Genomic DNA, 22069 nt, shown 5'->3' on the forward strand with positions numbered 1-22069 from the left:
AAATGGCGATTTGCACTAGTGGATCCTTAATGAAAAAGAATTGCAGCATGTCTCTATTATATGCTACACTTATAGCAGTTTAACCTTTCCATTTCCTATGATTTAAAGCAGTGTTGGATGAAATGCTCCAGTTGCAGGCGACCTGCCCAGGGTGTACCTGCCTCGCGCCTGATGGCCGCCGAAGATAAGCATCAGCTCCCTCTGCCACTCCGAGTTCATTTTCTGCCAGCTAAAAACCCTGAACTTGACTAGTTACCGTTGTCGAGTTCGATAACTATAACTAAACAATAACTAGTAGTTTGGACCGGTGGGTGGGCATCAGAGGACAGCCCTGGAATGGTTCAAGTCCTACCTGTCACGTCGGACTTTCTGTGTCAGCCTTGATGACTCTGTGTCTTCCACTGCTCCTCTCTCATGTGGTTTCCCACAGGGCTCTGTGCTTGGCCCTCTTTTTTTTCTCTGTATCTACTACCAAACATCCATTCATGGTGTTTCTTTCCACTGCTATGCAGATGCTAGCCAGATCTATGTCTCCCTCAAGAAATCAGACTCTTACTCCGTTAGTCCACTGTGAGAGTGGCTATATGACCTTAAAGGCATACTATGCAACATTTTTCAGTTAATGAACGTGTTCCATACCGTTTTGGATGATTAAATGAGTCATTTCAGGTCGAACAAAGGTTTTCTCGGCCGCCCTGGTGGTCTGTAGGACAGGAGCCCTTGGCCCGCACCCACAGGCTCAGAAGTCTGTGCATTGCGAGAGTCGGTCTTGCTTTACGGCGAGAACTGCTACACGCCCCCAGTGAAAGGCATGCTCGTTGCTAGCGCAGTGGCGATATTTGTGCAGTTATCATGGCGGAACCAGCGAGAAAACAGCAAAAGCCCATGTCGGAGCAGGCAAGAAAGAGGAAAAGGGCTCTGGACAGAGAGAGGAGTCGTACACGGGTGAACATCGGGCAAGCTTTTTCCGAATGGAGAGAGCTAAAAGAAAAAGAAGGCTGACCTCGCGTTTCTGCTGATGCGATTGTAAGTAACATTGGAATAGTTTCTCTCTCTCTGTGTGCATGTTCATACTTTCACTGTGTTAGTCATTGTTTGTACTGTCGTTTTTTCGACTTTTCCTTGCGTTCGCCTGTCTGCTAAGCTCAAAACAACCGCGCCTGGCTTGACGGAGAAACCAGAACAGCTGAGCATCTTTACGACAGTGCACTTTTACTTTTGCCCTCTGGGGGGAGCCTCGCTGGAAAATCAACCCCGGTTGCATAGTATATCTTTAAAGAATGGATGTCATTAAATTGTCTGAAGTTTAATGAAAAAAAGACTGAAGTCATGGTCTTTGGTTGCATTCTGTGACAACCCCCCCCCCCCCCTTTTGATCTGGGTTCTTTGGCACAGTATTGTGTGCCAATTGTGAACAATCTGGGGGTGAAAGTTACCTTAAATTTGACAGCCATATGAAAGCTGTGGTGAAATCCAGCTTTTTGAAGCTAAGGCAGGAGGAAAAAATAAAACCAGTCCTTCAAAAACAGCACTTTGAGACAGTAATCCATGCCTTTCACATGGCTGGATTACTGTAACATGCTTTACAGGGGGGTTACTGGGTCCTCCATTACTCATCGGCAACAAAATGCTGCCACACGTCTTTAATTGGCACAAGGAAGTATGACTATATTTCACCTATTTTAGCTTCACTCCACTGGCTGCCAGTCCATTTTAGGATTCATTTTAAAATAATTTTATGTGCTTTTAAAGCCTTTAATGGCCTCGCCCCACCCTACTTTTCTGAGCTGCTGCACCCCTACACTCCTAGTCGATCTCTCAGGTCAGCTAACCAGCTAAAATTTGCCATTGCAGCTCCAAAACTTTTTGCCGCTGCACATTAGATAGGCCTCTTCTCTGTCTCATTTTAAATCTCTTCTTAAAACCCACCTCTTCTCCTTGGCTTTTGAAACCATGTAGAGTGTTAATTTTTAATCAATCAATCAATCAATTTTATTAGTCAACTGCAATTTGCATTACAATCGAAATTTCAGTTCCAGTACAACCGTCCATCACATTTGGGGGAACGATTGACTGAGGCCTTGCGTTACTGCCCCAGACCCCGCTTTACACGGGGTCCCTAGGCGCTGCCTTATGTGTATATATGCATATTTTTTTTATCTTTCTATTGTCTACTTCATCTTTTATTCTGTTATATATTTAGCATGTTTTATTTTGTTGTACAGCACTTTGGAAACCTTGTGTTTGTTAAAATTGTGCTATATAAATAAAGCGGATTGAATAGTAGGACTAGTTATAGTTTCGTTTACAGGTTTATAGGCTCACCTATATTTCACCTATATTTCCGCCCCCGGAAGAATTATAATTTGTTTTTTATATAGTGTCTTCTCCTAAAAGAAATCAATTACGAAGGCATTGACTACTTCATATAAAAATTATTTTCCTGTGTTTGTGTCAATACCAGACGGACTCAGATCTTTTACCACCTGCATGTTTCTAAACTTGTCTCTTAAAAAACAGTCAGCTGTAAACCCGCCTCTATAGGCTGTTTGTTGCACACAGATGAAAAGATTTACTGACTCCTTGTATGTTTCTGTCTTTTTTTGTATTGTCTAAAAAATAGAAACAAAAATAAGTGCAAGACATTTCCCCACTGGAGCTCCATTATTAACTTACGTACTCACTAAATCCAAGACCTAGATTTTTCTGTTGCAAAAGAAGAAACAAAGGAGGCATTAAGGGCATTACATGCAACAGACAACAAAAGGCTGCCCCAATTTAACATAGTAGCACAATCATATAAACCCATTTTCAGAGAAGAATTACAATGTATAAAGGTTTACATTCCTACTTTGTATACAGTGCCATGCATAATGATTACTACTTTTTCACATTTTATCATATAAAGCCACAAACTGGGATGTCACAGAATTAGTGCATAACTGTCAAGTAGAAGAAAAATGATATGTTCACTGAAAAAGTGTGGTATGCACATGTATTCGGACCCTTTGAGTTAGTTTTAACTCAAATCCAGGGCTACCAATTTGTCTTCAGAAGTCATCTAATTATTAAATAGTCTACTTATGTGTAATATTAGAGGTTCCTTACAGAACATTAGTGAACAAAAAGCATCATGAAGACTAAGGAACACAGAAGACATTTCAGGAAGAAAGTTGTGGAGAAGTTTAACTGTGACTGCAAATTACGTAAGCATGAGATGGAGGTTTACCTTCCAGCAGGACAACAACCCTAAATGTAAAACCTGAGCTGCAATGGACTGGTTTAGATCAAAGCATTTTATCTATTAGAATGGCTGAGACCTAAAGTTCAGAATATGTGGCAGTACTTGAAAATTTGTGTTCACGGATACTCTCTGTCCAACCTGACGCAGATCAAGCTATTTTGCAAAGGAGAATGGATAAAAAAAAAAACTGTCCCACAAAGTACTGACTCAGGTGAGCCGAATACAAGAATAGAAATAGGAATTCCTTCATTGTCCCGCAACGGGGGTGACAGTGGCAAACACACGGACAATAATTAGTAATCAGAAAAAAAAGAGAAGATGAAAAAAAGAGCAAACCGGTCTAATCTAATGTTAGTTCTAAGAAACACCAAGAGTAGGAGATAAGAGTAAATAAATACCTATATATATGAGAGCAAATATTGAACAAAGAAAAAACTAATAAAAATAATGCGTCAGACTTTTTCCGATTTTTATTTGTAAGAATCCAACAACTTCACATTCATCCACCACTGAGGGTAAAAACCTAAAGACATTGTATTGAAATTTGTAGTTGTTATATTGCAAAATGCGAAAAAGTTAAAGAATTATGAACACTTTTGCAAGGCACTGTGGCATTTTGTCTATTTATGTATACAGTGCAAACATGAATCAGTCTTCCTTAATCTTGCAAACCTTAAAATGATTTAGGAAAATACGCAGGCAGATAAAATTTCTCACAATTTTTTTGTCATATTTATTATCCACCTGATTTAGAGAAATGAACATTTGAGACCTTTCAGCTTTTTTTTGTCCTGAGGGATTTCCAAAATTATCACACATAATAAGATGACCTCAGAGCTTGAAGCGACTTCACTGAAGCCCCTTCAGGGCCACAGACCACAGGCTGTGAAGTCCTGGTTTTCTCAATGATGCTTTTGTTGCAAAAACATAAAGTTGGGTGTGACAAATGTTCTGTTTTTAATATGAAAAGGGAACCTTTTCATAGCTTTTTATAAACTCTTATGCAAAAAATTGAATGTCTGCAAGATCACTGTCTTTGTTGTATATATGTAGCTATCAGTTTGGCAGGGCGTAGTGAGTGCGGTTGGATTGTGTGTCCAGTCGGAGAAAACCGAATTGCACTTTACTATGTTCAGCTTCACTTCATGTACTCGCCTGGAAGAACCTGGTTTCAAACTGTGACAACAAGTTTGAAACCATCTGAAGCTGCAGCAAAACAGGGAAACTGTCTTCTCACTCGTTTTAGACATCAACAGGCCAGAGGACATTAGCAACCTAACCCCTGAAAAGTCAGAAACTCCGCAAAAGCAAGCACAAAGCATCCTGCTGTGTTGAAAAAAATGGCTGCCTGGTGGACTCAGCATGACAAACAATGATTTGTATGTTTTTTTTACTTGGATACCCCAAGGCATTCCGTGATGGTCCAACCAGGATACATTAACAAGACAGCCTCCATTGGACTTGCAAGAATGGGCCACTTTGTCTCACAGTTAAGTAGCTAACATGCTTTGCAGAACTTGCAGACAACTGTGATGCTAATGTGGATTTCTACATTTCAATGTCATGTTGACCTATCCTCCTGACGTACTGTGAGCTTAAAGTGCACAAGCATGGAAAATTAACAACTCAGGCTAACAAAAAACTTGCCTTTACGTGACGAATGCTGTGTTAAAGTTAGTGTAGGTCATATTAGATATGATGTTGTGGATTACACTTACTCGCTCCCATGCTGAGAAAGCCATCTTCAAAGTACTTGGACAAAATGTAGGTTGTATTTTGGGAAATCATTTCATTATATTGTAAAATATATTTTTAAATACAGCACAATAAAGATAGCAATACTCATACTAAATTACTTGTATGCACTTATATCTTTTATGCTACCAAATTTAAAACAGTACTTTCTCTGTTATATCATTCTGTCAAGAAGACAAATGGACCAAGAAATCAGCTCCTGACCCAAATCATTTGACTGGCCCTACCAGTGACTGGCTGGTTGGAAAGTCCATTCACTGATTGAGTTTTTAAATCAGTGACTGGACCAAATATAAGCTCTACTTGGTTATACTAACAACGACATTGAAAGTGAAAGTTGCTGCTGTGTTAAAATTAGCTATTTTTGGCAACAGTTTGCTGTAAATTACTTCAAGGGAAGCACAAAATGGGCAAAAATGTTTTTAAAAGGAGACCGTAAATCTGTATTTCTACAAAATGATGAGACATTTCTGCAGTCTGTGCAATGTTGCTTTACTTTATCCTTTGAGCTTTCAACTTTGTTCCATGCCAGACAGAGGCATGTTAATTGAAAGACCCTCCATCCCCTTTAAATAAAGAAATCATTTAAATTAAACTTGTGTGGATACAAGAAGTAGGCTAAAAAAAATCTTAAAAATAATTATCTCGTACACCAACAGCACGATGAGAGCTATTATTCACAAATGGAGAAAACGTGGAACAGCAGAAAACCGTACAAGCAGTAGCCAGCTTTCCAAAATTACTCTGGTAGAACAAGAAGGCCTCACTTTCCTCAGTTAAGGTCAGTCTTAACTGAGGCAATAAGAAAAAGAAGCGGCACTACAGTGCAGTAAAAGTAAAAGCTGCTGGTTTGAAAAAACAACAACAAAAAAAAAAAACAAAACATCTCTGATCTCCAAGAGTTTTGGGCCAAAATAACCATGTTAATCATGCTAAACGCCAGTACACGCTAAACACAATTCACAATATCAACTCTGTGATCATAATGTCTTTAAAACCCTGTTTTGCAGCAACTGTCATCTCACAATACACAGTATGACATCAATTCTGCTCCTAATTTAAGTAATTAATGAGCAGCTCAAGGACGAGAGGCTTAAAAAACATTTTGTAAGCTGTTCTTATTTATGCTGAGGAATCAGAATCAATCAAAATTGGTGACAGCAGGTTAAAGCTTTACAAAATCAACAAAGAAGAAAAGTACATTGTTTTTCGATGGCAGCAAAAAACCCTTAATTTTTTTTTTATATAAATTTTAACCCTTTTAGGAAGTTGGACTACACAAATTTCAAAGCTGTGTGTTTTTTCTCTCTTAAATATGCTGTGGAATTAAGGCAGTGGGGGCTAATTACAAGCATTCTTCGCTGAATTAGTGTTCGGTGTGTGGTAAGGCTGTGCTCGCCTTTGTCTTGATCCCTAAACTGATCCCATACTTATTCCCCCCAGAGGTCAGAGGTCAGTTGGTTAATTAAGGGTCCAATCAGTTTTAGATAAACTCATCTGAGGTTAGTGTTTGCACTTTCTGAGGTTCAGCAGCTCTGCCTGGTACCCCTGAGCTCTGTGTGGACACCGCTAATCTACCTACACACAGGGGAGCAGGCTAGCCCAGCTCAACAGCGCCAAGCTGGAACCGCCTTTTCATTTTGAAGACCTCAGTCAAAGAAGAATGCATGTAAGCTCTGGCAAACAGAGAAATTACTCCAATTTTATGTATTGTAAACAGGGTGAGGGTTCAAGGTGGGGGCACCCTAAACCTCTCAAAGAGCTGCAGATTAAGGCGAGAAAGTCATGTTTATGCTGTGTGGAGAAGCTAATGATTTCAGTGGACTGTTTTTGTGTTCAACGCTAACCCATGCGGCACACACCCATGGTGGTGAAAGGGTGCCTGAGCACAACAACCACGCAATCTCCAAAAGTGATGGAGTAAACATTTCTCAGCAACTGACATTTTATTTCAATGCTTTATAGGACATTTTGTACCAATATTAAACTTTATCTATTTCTTACATTTTATTTAAGGAATCTAAAAATTTTATCAAAGTCTATTAATATTTTTTTCATGGGAAGTGGACACTTTATTGCAACGGCATAATCTTGAAGAAAAGTTATAAGTTTATTTTTGAGTACATTTATTTAGTTGGGAAAGAAAATCCGGCAAAGAAATAACTGTTTTACATGTGGAAAACACAATTAGTGCCACTGTAAACTGCCCCGATAGAATAGATGCAACTAAAGCATTTATGCAATGCTTTTTTTAAGTTCTTAAAAGTATATGAGGATTTTTAATTAGTAGTGACTTCTTGTTATACAACAAAAAGCAACTCATCAAAAATTGGAAAGACAAGCAACCATCCCAATCAAGTAAGGTGAATGAATTTTGATCTTCTGATCAGAAAATAGCTACAAGAAAATAAGTACTCTAAAAAAATATCACATCTACAGCCAGGGCATTGATATGCACAGTGAGGAGGATGTTAAGAGTGGTCAAATAAAAATCACCAAAGTTACGTGTTAGAGAACTGTGGAAGATTCCTTGTGTGAAATTATTTTATTGCACAAACGATTAATTTATTTTAGGACATTTTGCATGCATGTATGTAACTGTTAAATGCAATACTTGAATTTCTGCAATAGCATAGTTTTGGATTGTTGTGAAGCTGTGTTTGCAGAACTGATTAAAATACGCCAAAAGAGTTTAACGGGGATAATTTTTTGTCTTTAAAAATTTCCAGAACCACACAGAAAAGTAAAATCACAGGACAAAGTTTATATAATGACATGAAAAATGCATGAGCAGTAGGTTAAGGAAGGTAAATAAAAATAAACTCCAAAGCTCCTTATTAGAGAACTGCAGCAAAATTTCCATGTGAGATTATTGTAGCGCAATAAAACATTTATCGTAATTCCATTAAAAAATATTTTTTTCATACTAACAAATTAAAATGTGTCCTTTTCAATAATCAGTTTACTTTGAAATATTTTGATTTAAGCATTAACAGCTTCTCAAATATCCATTTGAGTTTGATACAGTGTCAAAGTAGTGACTGACAAAGCATATTGCTATCACTTCTCTGATAGCCGTTAAATGGAGGAGAAACTTCATTAAATGCTGAATGAAATTCAAACCTCAAAGCACACTGAAACATCTAGGAAGACTAATATGTGGATGCACTAATGCAGTTAAGACTTTTTAGAAGATGCACCAAGGGTTTAATGGTTATACTTATATACATGAGATTGTACAGTTGCTCCAAAAATTACAAATCCAAAGCTTACTGGATCTACAAAAACTGGGAAATATAAAAACTAATTAATTTATAAAGATGTGAAAAAAAGTAAATTTCCAAACAGGAAACTTTCTAAAACTGCAAAGGACAGAATCTAAGTTTGTGTCCAAACACTTTCCAACGTTACCACCACACAAAGGTTTTCATATAAAAAAAGCAACAAAACAGAAACGTACAAGAAAAAAATGTCAGAAGGAGCAAAAAGTATAAACAGCACTAAGATTTTCGGTTGGGCTTACATTTACGCAACACAGCTCAACACTTTTTCCAACCACATTTTATAAAAAAAAAAATAACAATGCTAATAATAATCTTTCTATAAAAACACCCTAAAATAAGACAGAGAATAAAACTTACCTCAATGCTAGGTTGAAATGTACAAGCAAAAACCAACGCGCTCTACTCAGACAGAAAATTTGAACAGTCTTCTGTCGCTCCGACTGCCAGAGAATCAAAGCTACAAAAAGATGTGAACGTAGCTGAGCAAATAGGATTAAAGATGGCTAAATCCAAATGGCTGGAAGCACAGCGTGCATTAAAGAGGAATTCTCTCAGGAAAGATAATCCCCATATACGCATTTTAACACACTTCACTCACTCCTGTGTGGGTTTTTTTTTTCTTAATTTTTTTATTTTTTTCAGTCAGTTGTAGTAAAACCACAACTGCCTGACTGTCTACACTCGACTCACTGCCATCTATTAATACAACTGGACCCTTCAGACTGGAGCAGTGACGCATACAACTTCCAGAGATGGAAACTTTATACAGAACCAAGCCTGCTAATTAAACACGCTGCCACACTCCATCTCCTTTCCTGCAGCCACAGCTGCTTACCTTAAGCACCTCCATTGGCACCTGTGCTCCAGCTGGTACACTGACAGGGACACTGACATTGATGGCGGGGGTCTGGGTCGCTGTGGTTTGTGGGTAGTGGGAGGACTGTTGTCTCTGCTGCTCCCGCCGTTCCTGCTCCTGGAGCTGCTCCCGCATTAACTGTTGCCGCAGCAGGATGCGTGATGTCATGGCCGAGGAGCTCAGCGGAGGCTTGGAGGAGCCGTGCTGCTCCGACGGGCTGCTGCGGGGAAGGTAGAGGAAAGATGTCAGACGAGCGACCATAGAGGGAAAAGGCAGCCTGATTAGAAGGATGAGATGAAGAGAGGCAAAAACATTGAGCGTGGTATTAGAGAGAGGGTAGACTGAGGTCATGAGGGAAGAAAAGGTCAAGCAAAAAAAGAGAGCAGAAGAGGATACAAGGAGGGCCGATGTTAAAATGATGAAAGAAGGAGGACATCACGAATGACGGAAGAGATAAAAAGAGAAGTCTTACTTATAGAGTTAAAACCAATAGATCAATGACAAGTTAGTCTAATTTGACAACCTGTCCTGGTGGTCATCCTCTCTGAGGGTTACTGTCAAAAATAGGACAAACAATACAATAAAGTAAACTCTGATCACAAGAGTCTAATGTTTTACCATTTAAAAAACTGAATTTACTTGAATGCCTCAAAATGTCCAAAAGGGGCCAGGAAAAAAAGCACAGATGTGATGTTTTACATCGACACAGATCTAAAACATGTCAAAGAGGTTTGTGCAACTGCCCTTATGTTTGTATTAGATAGTTATTTACAGCCATATAAATGATTATTTACATGAGATGATCACATAGAAGACATCTATAGACAAAAAATCCATCCAAACATCTATTTCTGGCTTGCAGGGTTGTAGGGGTGCTGGTGCCTATCTCCAGTGGTTAATGGTCAAGTGGAAGGGTATATCTTGGGTTACCAGTGTATTCCAGATCAAAAAATAATTATTTTTTTTTTACAGTATTTCTCGCCAAAGTGAAATCTGTCTATCCATCAATCCATTTTCTAAGACGTCTATCCCTTATGGGGTCGTGAGGGGTGCTGGTGCCTATCTCCAGCTGTCAATATATATATCATTATTTAGCTGCTGCTTAGCACAAGCTCTTACTATGATGGTCAGAAGGACTGCAGCTTCTTTGGTTGTAGCAACAAAAACTCCTCGAGGATGATCTGGAAAATGTTTCATTAAAGAAAAAAGCAAGGCCTATCCCAGGCATTTTCCCAAAGAACTGAAACCCCGGACTGCGGGTATTAGAGTAGTAGAACGAGCCCTTTGAGGAGGCAGAGAGCGAGGACTCTGGGAAGCTGAGTACATTCCCATCGCAAAGATTGTTGATGTAGTTAAAAAGCTTTGCAGTTGCAGGACAACAAGAGTGGAAAAGATCGGTCCTGAGATGCTGAAGGGTCTGGATATTGTAGGGTATTGTGGTTGACATTCCCCTCAATGTCACATGGCCAGCCAGGACAATAAGTTACCTGTTGAGTGGCATCTTGGAGTAGCAGAACCAAGTTTTTAAGAAATGTGACAGAAGAGGGTGTTAAAAGTTGTTGAGGGATCACTCCTCTCTACCTGCCAGGGAATGTTTACTATATGGTGTGGAAAAGAAGGTTGTGATCTTAGATTTTGGACACTTAATCACCACTACCCAGTTGTCTGCTGTCCAACCAGAGCTAGTGTAGCCCTTAATACATTTTTTCACAAAAGTTGAATAAACAGTGTTCCGTGTAAAGGTTAACATTACCTAAAATCAGAGTGAATAACAAAAATGTCATCTTTAACCACAGTATATCCTCCAGCATTTTGTGTCTGTACGAAACACATCATGAAGGGCCATTTCAAAATTTCTAAGAAATATTGACCACAATCAATTAACTTCTATGTTGAAAGATCAGACCTTAACTTGCAATTTTACAGAAAAGAGGGATTACTTAAACACAGTTTAAACCTTTACCATCCTAGCATTTATAGTTTGCTGTAAAACACTGGCACAATTATTTTGTCTGCAGACCCCTATATCATATATGATCTGCTCTTGTGAGCTCCTATTATTGGGAAATGGAGGCAGTGCAGAAACATTTCTACCTTACAAAAAATAAGGCCGTGCAATATAGAGGAGGTATATATATATATATATATATATATATATATATATATATATATATATATATATATATATATATATATATATATATATACATACATACATACACACACACACACACACACACACACACATACAGAATTTTTTTTTTTAAAGTTGTATATCAGAAGATTTCTCTGACCCAAAATGCTTTGCATGTTTCCTGTGTAAGCAATCATCGACCACGTGACTTTGGTTTAAAAATGTGTAAACTAGTGCTTGAATAAACTGCTTTGTTAATTCCGAGGCTCTCGTAGTTGTTTTAAGATGACATAAGCTGGCTTTGGATTTGGCCCATATAACTAAAGTTGCCTAAGCCTCAAAAGTCTGACCATGCTGAATTTATACTGAATTTTCTACTGCAGGAAACATATTGACTAAATAAACCTATTAAACCTCTCTTTGAATAAACTGAAGCATTTCTTTAAACTCTCTTTTTTTACAGCACCCTTACAGATGTCATTTCAGAAAGGACAACACTGAACTGTTCCAATCCCAAGCATTTAGATTTGCAGATTTTAACCTCACCGAAAGAGGAACCCCAAAAGCACAGACTGCTTCAGTTTTCCCACTCTCTTAAATTTAGACAGCTACTCCCCAGACAAAGTCCAACAGTCCTAAAATAGAGAGACTCTGCTGAAGCAGAAGTTGTCGGGACGAAGCCTTCATCGAGTGAGTGATCCTTTTGATACAACCCCGTAAAACGTCTGGCCAATCCAGCTGTGCAGTAATCGCACTAATTAGCCAGTGCGGTCAAACACTGCTTCGGTCTGCGGCGTATTCACTGGGTGTTGAGCCGTCAACATGCTATAATTCTCTCCCAGCATCGCATATAGTCTCACGGTCTGATACCTCACGGACTGACCCGTCCTCCGGCTATCTGAGAGAAACAATTAAGACCAATATATTTCATGTCAAAGAGCGAGCTCTTGAATGGCAAAACAAAAACTGAATTTCAGCCCGGTCCTTAAAGCTGTGCAGAGGTTTGAGTCGTTCAATCTGACAGCTATTTCTTTTTTTCTTGAAAGTTCTTTTGAACTGACGCTGGTACATGGCATCAGCCTGTGAATATTTGGCTTTGGGTGACTGTGTTTCCTTTCATCCTAGAAATTTCAAACAACAGATTCTGGATCTACGGTTAAAACTTTTCGTTTCCCCCTGCCGCAAATGAGGCTTTGTGTTCTCTTTAATTCTTTAAGCAGCTTCTCTCTTTGAATGTTAAAATTGTTAAACAGTCCAGCTCTTTCATTTCCTCTGCTTCCTCTTTTCCTGTGAGCACGTGGAACTACTATTGCCAAAAGGTACCAGAACTTTTTCATATATTTATCTGAAGCAGTGGTGCAAGCAAAAACTTTAAACAAAATCTATAATGCCTTATTAAACTGCTTTAATTTAAAAACACAAAAGCAATAATTACTGCTGCATACTGCCATAATAATATCACATATTGATTATCACATTTATGTTGTTAATTTATTGTTATGATTTTGATAAACCTTCAGTTTCTCCACAATAAAAATCCATATTTTTCGCAGCTGTAAATATTTCCAAATAGCAAAAATGGTCTTTTATGTAAAAAAAGGGGGGGGGGGGGGGGAAATACATTAGCCTTTTCTCAGGCGGCTGAGCAGCAGTGCACAGCAACAGGTGGGGGATGAGTAGTACTGCTTTACTCTACTTTATGCTTTAAAGAGTAAAACTAAACTCAGGTAATTGCTGATTTTTTTGTAGTTTTAGAAACAAAACTGTTAAAAACTTCAGTATACCTTGATACTAATAAGGAACGCATGCCCATTCCCAACAATCTTCTTCAAAGTTGCCTATATACACAGAAATGCACAGGAACAATTAAACAACAGTTCTCTAGCCTTGTTTCTTTATCAGAACACACAGCATATCATTTTTCAGTTCATAATAATGACCAACAGACTCATGTTCTCACACCGCAGTACAGGGACGAGATCTCAGATCTTAGCAGCTGGTTACATACTTTTTTTTTCTTAAACTAAGAGCTTCTCTAACACACAGGTAGCAAATGGGAAAATGACCTGAAATAGGTCAGTCTGAGCACATCCGCTTGTTCTCTGATAACCCTAAACATTTCTGTTAGTTTGCTCCTGGAGTTTTTCTCTCACTCTGAATCAGCCTGAAAACAGGTTAGTTTATCAATTCGGAGGATTTTTTTTTGTCTTCATTCGATCGACAAGCAGAAGGTGTGTATAAGTTGATAAAACAGTATCTGGTTCGGTAAGTAATTTAACTTTAGAATTCAGATCTATTATCATTTCACATGAATGTTTTTCCACACTTTTTCATGCTTCCTAACAAGTAATATTTAGCCGTTTCTGAGAACACCTTAATACTGTAATGCATTGAGCCAGCGATAGAGCTGGCCACTCCGTAATGTTAACCTTGTTGGTCTGGACTCAAGGTGCAGCTAACTTACTGATGTGTTTGGAGGTCATTGTCTTGTTGAAGCATTAATTTGACATTTGACTTTTCGATTTAATCAAGTTTAGGAAGGGCAATTTGCTTGCAACGGGTAGTAGAAGCGGCCGGGATAAGAATCAGTGCCTTCAAATCTGAGACCATGGTTTTGAGCCGGAAAAGGGTAGAGTGACTCCTCCGGGTTGGGGAGGATGTGCTGCCCCTAGTGGAGGAGTTTAAGTATCTTGGGGTCTTGTTCACGAATGAGGGGAAGATGGAGCGGGAGATCGACAGGCGGATTGGTGCGGCGTCTGCTTGTGAACCACAACGGATCGGTACTGTACCGATCCGTTGTGGTAAAAAGAGAGAGCTGAGCCAAAAGGCTAAGCTCTCGATTTACCCGTCGATCTACGTTCCTACCCTCATCTATGGTCATGAGTTTTGGGTTGTGACCGAAAGAACGAGATCCCGGATACAAGCGGCCGAAATGGGTTTTCTCCGTAGTGTGTCTGGGCTCTCCCTTAGAGATAGGGTGAGGAGCTCAGTCATCTGGGGAGGACTCAAGAGTAGAATATTTTACACGTCGATATGCTGATTTTCTTAAACAATAACACTTGGGTCTAGGTTTATTATTATAAAGAGGAGCCCATTTAAAGCATACAGAGATGAATGGTTGTTTTCATGTCAGGGAGCTTGTTACTAGTACTGTTTGTATCCTGTTTGTTATTTTTATGGTTTGTTTTTGAATTATTCTTTAATTTAAATGCTACCCTGTCCTCAAAGGATAGTTTTACATCTCTTGGGTGATTATCAGTGTTTCACCTATTTTATTCTATTCATCCTATTTCTTTTATATTCAGTAAACTAATCGGTCTTTTCTATGTTTAATAATGTGTGAAAAAAAAACAACATTTTTATTTATTCAGTATTTAATACATCTGGCACAATACATTGTTAAAATATAAAGATCTGCTTCTTTTTTAATTCAGCATATTGTTCCACAAGTTCCTCGTGCAAAGGAAAGACCCTCCTAGTACAACACAAAACACAGGTTTTTAAGAAACTGGCCAGTCTTCAATTAATGTTAGTCAATCTATAAGATCAAACAACTTTAGTGGGGGTGACAGTGGCATAGGAGCTAGACTTTTGGCATCAACCAGTAGGTTGACGATTCAAACCCCCACTCTGTCTGTGTCAGTCATGTCCTTTGGCAAGACACTTCACCCATTTTGCCTGCTGGCGGTGGCGAGACCTGGAGGCACTGATTGTACAGCAGCCTCACTTCTGTCAGTCTGCCCCAGGGCAGCTGTGGCTACAATGTAGCTCACCAACACCACCAGCACGTGAATGTGTGAATGTAGTGTAAAGGGCTTTGGGGTCCTTATAGGGCTTTATAGAGTGCTATACAAGTGCAGGCCATTTTCCATTTCCCATTTGGATTAACTTATTAATCGATAACTTGCATCCCTTCTACATACCACTTGCATAAAAACATGTATAGTGAACATAATCCTAAAGAGTGGATTGTTAAATCCAATTTGAGAGCAATTATGATCAAAATATTGGGGTAAAAAAAAATATTTTTTTAAGGATAGATATGGTCTGTGTACATTTATCCTATCAAGGGTGTATCCCGCCTCCTGTACATTGACCCACTGCACCCCACCCTAATTGAAAACTGATGTTTGGAGGAATAATTCAGTCATTAATAAGAAGGTCAATAGACTAAAGTTGATTACAAGTGAGATATTTGCACTGGTGAGCCGCAAGTCCACAGCGTGCAGTCAAAGCAGCTCAATAGACCTTCCTCGGACTTCAAACCAAACAAATCCATCAAAAATACCACATTAGCAACAGCTAAACAGTGGGAAATAAAGAAAAGAAAGCAGCCACTGGTGAACCATGATACTGAAAAACCTTTAACACATTCAGTCAAATACAGTACACTTCTCAGTAGAAAGGGCATATCACTTTAGGAATCTGTCACATGAACAAAAAGGTCCTCACAAGATACAAACAACTTTTAAAATTCATCAATAAAAAGACCCAATCACACTTTGCTGATAACACCACAAGACACAGCAACTATGAAATGTAGCAGCTTTTGAACAGATTAAACTTGTATAAATCAGCTATGTACCCTAATAATGTAGAGAGAAAGCCTATAGCCTCACTTGTGAACATGGCCTATTGATTAATGATGTGGAAGGCCTGGTTTTTACTGATTGAAGATAAGAGTTTATTCAGGTACGCAAGAAATAAAAAGGATGGAAAGGCGTAAGAAAGGCGAAAGTGAAAAAAACTTAGTTGAAAAATTAGCTTAACGGTGTTAGAAGTGATGCCTGGAAAGGACTCTTGAAGGTATAGTGAATAATCTTATTTCGGCTTCAAGTTCCATAGGTATCACATTATCTATTAGTTGTCCCACATGCCAATCATTGTGACGCACTCACCAAAGGCTTTTGTGCATGCATGTTCCTTGTTAGTTTCCCCTTGATGCGCATGTGCACTTCTAGTGTTTATGTATCTAGTTCGCTTCAGTTTCAGCAGTTGATTGTAGCTCTGCTGCTCTCACATATACTTTGAAAATGGCTGAGAGTAACAAGAAGCAAACTATCTTTCAAGTTTATGAGACGAAGAGGAAGGCATCAGAAGAAAAGATTTTTTCATGCGATCCCCCAGAGGAACGGAAGAGCAGTTAAGTTGGTCTTGCGCATTCACAGTTGTTCAAAAAGTGACAAAAAAAAATGTGACATATATATGCAAACACCATGGCAATGCCTAGTGATCATACTGTTCACAGGGGGGACAGGAGTTATGTGTCCGTGATATAAATGTGTTTTGTCTGAAATGTGTGTATCAATCCCAGAACAAAGGATTCTGGCTTCAGCTGGTCAAGATCCACAACTGAAGGCTTCCTGTACCAAAATGGACCACCCAGAGAGAAAGAACCCATTACTACAAAAGCAGCATAGACCTCTAGATTAGCTTGCAAATTAACCAAGGGACAAATAAATAAATTTTTGGAGACATGCCTTATGGACGTATGAAGCTAAAGTGAAGTATTTGGCCAAAATGACCATTGTTACATTTAGTGGGAAAGGGGGAACGCTTGTGAACCTGAGAACAAAATCACAACTATGAAGTATAGGTACAGTAGACGATTTTTCCAGAAATATAAGTAAGAAACGCATAAGTCACTTTTTGTATAACTGCACATGCGCAAGGCCATCCAACCTGCTCTTCTGCTCCTCAGGGGGATTGCATGAAAGAATCTCCCATATACAATCAGGTCTTATTTCTTTCTTCTGAGGCATTCCTCTTCTCATAAACTTGTAAGATAGTTTTCTTCTTGCGACTCTCAGGCATTTTTAAAGTATACGTGAGAGCAGCAGAGCTACAACGAAAGGCTGAAACTGAAGCTCACTGGATACATAAACACTAGAAGAGCACATGCGCAGCAAGAGGAAACTAGGAAGGCGTAAACAAATATAAACAGTAGTGGTGACATCTAGTGGCAGTATCGCAGAACTGTCATAATGCTGGTTTGCTTAATTTATAAATCAATAGTAAATAATGCTGGATCGAGACTGATTTTGATATTGCAATGACTCGCAATAAAGCAGCAGCTCGACATGACGAAGACTAACCGTTATTAATTAAATAAATCAATCTACAAAAACTTTAACAGCCTCATGTCAGAACATTTACTTACGTCAGTCAACCCTGCGGTCACATCTGAGCCTCGGCAGGTTTAGCATACCCATACTGTATTCCCAGCAACGTACTAGTGTTTTTCCTCTTGGAATAATATTTTTTTGCGTTTTTTTCCCCCACTGGATCTTGGACCATTATTCATTGTTTTTTGCTGGGAGATGCTCGTGGCTTTTAGTCGCTTCCTTGTTTTAACCACCACCGCTTAAGGACAACAAAGTCAATGTTTTTGGTTGGCCATCACAAAGCCCTGATCTCAGAAAAGTTGTAGCCAAAACTGCAAAGATGTGTACGAGCAAGGAGGCTTACAAATTGGACCCAGTTATACCAGTTCTGTCAAGAGGAATGAACTGAACAAACTATTGTGAGAAGCTTGTGGAAAGATAATCAAAATGTAAAAGGCAAACTTCCCAATTCACTGGAGTGGATTGATTTGTTATTAATCAAACATTCTCTCAAGAAATCTAGTTTAGCAAATAAAAATAAAATAACTGATCAAGCAAGAAATGTTTAGTGGGATTTAATGTCATACTAAAAAAAATAGATGGTAATGTGCCTTTTGCACACAACAATTTGAAGTAACTTGTTTGAACTTAACGACCATTTTTTTCCCCCAATTCCTCATGTTTAAAGGAGCTATAAGTACAATATTTACTGTAAAATCAACCTAAATCATTCTCATTTGTCACCTAGGATGGAAGTAACATTCCCTATAAACAACTGGTCCTCTCCATCAACAACGTCTTAGTCACGTTTTACTCCTGTCAAACCTAGATGTATGGTCCGGAACTACTTCAGTGCAGTATGTAGCCCGTGTATACTTCCTGGTTCCTCGGCTAATCTTATGACATTTCCTAGGGTTCCCAACACAGACCAACAGCATTTGGTATTTCATTTTGGCAAAAGAGCAGCACCCTGCAAACATGAAAGCCAATAAGAGAAGCAGGCCAGAAATAGAACAGAATACAACATCATATGCCTGTCTGGTGGAAGTAAAAATCCACAACAGCAACACACCGTTTAAAAACAGCATATTAGATTGTTGTGATTGGCAAGCTGTTGTACTGATTTGAGCCGCAAGGTGTCAGCATTACTTATAGCTCCTTCATGACATGCATAGCGTGATTAAATCTCGTAATGTTTCAATGGTTTAAAAACATCTTCACTGCACTCTACAAAATATTTATTTATATGCAAGCCTAATATAGAAGTTGCCAAGATGATTATGATGACGATATGTACATAACTGATCATTTTGAATAGATAAAATTAAAAGTCTAACACACTCTTATGGACAAAATTTTTAAGAAACTTTATTAGCCATCACATTTTGTGAGATGGAGATTGGTCTTTGCCAGATGTCAAAGACCAATCTCCATCTGTTTCTAGGAATGAAAGCATAGTGTCAACCTCTCTTCACTTTACGTTGTTGACATTTCTGTACTGCTAGGGAAATATCCACATTTTCCTGGCTTATCTAAATGAAATGTTATAAAGTGTACAACACAAAGCAATGTTAATTTATGAAAACGAGACTCAAAGCTCAGAAATTTTGATTTTATAAATACAATCAGATCTATGAAATTGTTGTGTTGAACAGCATGAATGACCTAGAAATTACTTTACTCAGCAAAGCACAACCTTGGCTCAACACTGTGTTTATTTCTCTCACCGATTGGTGGCCTTTTGCCAGCAGACCCACTGAAATATATAAAAATCTTTTTTTGTCCTTTTCTGTAACCTTTTCAGTCTTTTGTGCAAGCACATCTCCTCTGATGTTTGTGTGTATCTCACAAATACGGGGGCTAAAAAAACACAATGGTTGTACAGTCTTACATGGCCCCGCCCACCACAACTCATGATTGGTATGAGCATGCTCACTACTCTGCTCCATCATTTCCACCATTAGTTAAGCAGTCAGACCTGAGTCTTTGATGCAGAGCATAATAAGAGACATACATTAACAAAATAAGACACTGAGTTACTTTTGCATTGAGAAAGTAAAGACAGTACAATCATAACAGTGATATCAGGCCCAACAACAAATGAACAAAGATGAAAATCTAACATATTTTTATTTTACCATGAACATATTTAAAACCCATATTTGATAACAGTAGGAACTTGTCTAGCTCTTGTTATTTCCCACAAAATTAACTTTAACTACACATTTGTTATATATGACAACGAAAGTCACAGATTAAAGCGAGAAAACACAATTTGAGATGCTGAGGAGCTGTACTCACTGAAAGTCAAATGAGCAAGGTCTGTACACTTGCACTCCAGCAGCCTCCATATTTGTTTGTTTTTCCCCTGAAGGTGCACCACCCGCCCTTGGAGAGCAGTGAAAGTCATGCTGGTGGGGCCACACAGAAAGTGTGTCACAGGGGGGAGGCTCCAGGGCCCGGCCTGGAATCTCCAATCACCTCACAGAGTCCGGGGCAGAGGACCAGCCCCGTCCAGAGCCACAACACAGTGGAGGGAAGGAAAGGGCCGAAGCTCACTGGAAACATGCTGTCTACCAGCACGCAGTGCAAAGCCGTACATATACTGTTTCACTTAGAGTCGTGTGTCAACACGTGTTGAGCAGGGCGTCCTACAATAAAGTTGTAAAATTACATCCTTAAGATGTCACAAGCAAAGCAAAGCTTTTACTTGTATTGTGGCACAAATTTCATAACACTTCTGTTAACAGCCCTTTTGAACAGATGTATGACTGTGCACAATTATTTCAGTTTAGAAAACTTGTTAAATGTTTAGCTGAAGAGTCAACATCATTTTAGTTTCCCATATCAGTTTTCGAGTACAACTTTGGTACACCACAACTAGCAGCCATCATTCATAAAAATGAGTTCAATGTTCCAGTACAGATGAAAAATACAAGTTATTCTGAGTAGGGCTGCATGATAGTAAGGGATACATGCAAATGCAATGTTGTTGTAAAATGTCATACGTTTGAGATGCCTGCTGCAACTGGTGTTTTTCTCTCCCTTTTTTTTTTTTTTTTGTCTACCATGACATCCTAGTGAAGGCGAAGTTTAGCATCTCTGTCACGAAAACCCATCTACCAAGTATTGCATTCATGCGGTACTTTGTGATGAAGTTTGCAATTAAATATATTGTGCAGATCTTTTTCTGGCCATTTTCTTAACACAAAGAAACAATTACTTTTGACTTTCAGAAAAAAATTATTATTTATGAAGAATATGAAGTTTTGCACACTCCAAGTAAAGAGGCGGGACTGAAAAACAACATTGTTCCACAACAGTCTTACTATAATTGGTCTAAATATCTCCAGAATAAAACATTTCACTATTCTTCTAATTGGGGAGGCTTTTTTCTTTAATTAATTTCAATTCAGATCATTTCTTTTTCCTATTTAGTTTGGGTTTCTTAATAGCTTTACAAGAGGTAATATGATAGAGCAGTTAGAGCTCACACCATAATAAAAATACTTAGCATGCAGGTTGAGGTTACTGCGAAAGAACAAAATGGTGAGATCTCAAATTAGAAGATGTCTGCCATCAAATGACAATCCTTAAATAAGGCCCTGCAAACGATATGCTGGTGACAACCCATTTCCTTCCCCTACTCTCCTCTGAAACAAAGGCAGACCACACACCCTCCGTCCACAAATACAACTTTTTTGTGGTTTAGAATCTTCATAGCCATATACATCAATATGAGATTTTTTCTAAAAAAAAAGCATAAACCCCCCTACACTTACTAAGATGACTGCTTAGTGTGTCGGTTACAGACGGAAAAAGATGTCTTCTTAGTCATAATGTAGTACACGAACATCCTTTCCAAAAATTTCAACTACAAAACTACTGCCATGGAGATTGACAGCATCAACATCAAAGCACAACAATACAGTATCAGCTACGAGAAAGTCAAGTTTTAGGTTAAATCTCAAGAATCTAAGTTGGAATAACTTAGATATCGAGCAAAAAAAAACACAATGGATAGTCAGAAGAAAGACAAGATACATCTTGCTAAAGAAGATTAAAAGTGGGAAAATGATAAGAATGCAAAACAATGACAACAAAAAAGCTTTTGATGTCACTCATAAAGCAGTAATTGGAGATTTAAGTAATTTGCGTACTTCAAAGGAGTCTAACTGTATATTATCTGAAGATGGGAACAATAAAACTTACCCCAGTTTGGAGAATCAGGAAATTATCATGAATGAGCCAAAGTAACCACCTTTGAGAATAGGTCCTGTTTCAGATTCAGTTTGCTAAGTACAATTCAAAATCAAGCATTGTCTCAAAATTCAAGTGAAAGGTACACTGAATATTCCATTGCTTTGAGTGAGAGACATTTTACATAGCTAAAATAATCTCTTCTTTCTTGCACGGACTCTTCTGTCTTGACTTGCCCAATAGAGCTTCTCTCGGAGTCCAAAAAAAATGCAATGGCTTTATGCTGCATAAACAGGTAAGCTACTCATTACACATATGTAGTCGGCGCATCCCCACTCCAATCCAAATGATACATACAAGAAAGTATCTTCAGTTTACAATGAATGTGATGTTAACAATTGTCATGTTGTTGAAATGTAAATATAGAACTAATATCTTAAAGGCAGAAAAAAATTGATTGATTGATTGATCCCTTTTTTATTAAAAATATAC

At 38.5% G+C, this 22069-nt stretch overlaps 2 protein-coding genes across 9 annotated transcripts in view; one reads left to right on the top strand and one right to left on the bottom strand.

The window, feature by feature from the left end:
* Positions 1–20662, top strand: part of LOC105928550 (2-epi-5-epi-valiolone synthase) — a 44689-nt gene extending 24027 nt beyond the window's left edge. Inside the window, exon 6 of the mRNA XM_036128762.1 lies at positions 19752–20662. Coding sequence (XP_035984655.1) covers positions 19752–19780 — 29 coding nt within the window. The 3' untranslated portion in view covers positions 19781–20662. The remainder of the gene's footprint in view (positions 1–19751) is intronic.
* Positions 1–22069, bottom strand: part of LOC105928551 (microphthalmia-associated transcription factor) — a 52138-nt gene that overhangs the window by 19358 nt on the left and 10711 nt on the right. For 2 of the 8 annotated variants that reach the window (XM_036128754.1, XM_036128752.1), the window contains exons 1-2: positions 19679–19782; positions 9119–9416 (exon numbers count right to left, since the gene is read on the bottom strand). In XM_036128754.1, the coding sequence (XP_035984647.1) occupies positions 9119–9416; positions 19679–19728 (348 nt within the window). In that variant the 5' untranslated portion in view covers positions 19729–19782. Of the gene's footprint in view, positions 1–9118; positions 9417–19678; positions 19783–22069 lie in introns of those variants that run through there. The other 6 variants (XM_036128756.1, XM_036128758.1, XM_036128753.1 and 3 more) reach the window with 4 other exon arrangements.

This window comes from Fundulus heteroclitus, unplaced genomic scaffold, assembly GCF_011125445.2.
Source record: "Fundulus heteroclitus isolate FHET01 unplaced genomic scaffold, MU-UCD_Fhet_4.1 scaffold_115, whole genome shotgun sequence".
Lineage (NCBI taxonomy): Eukaryota > Metazoa > Chordata > Actinopteri > Cyprinodontiformes > Fundulidae > Fundulus > Fundulus heteroclitus.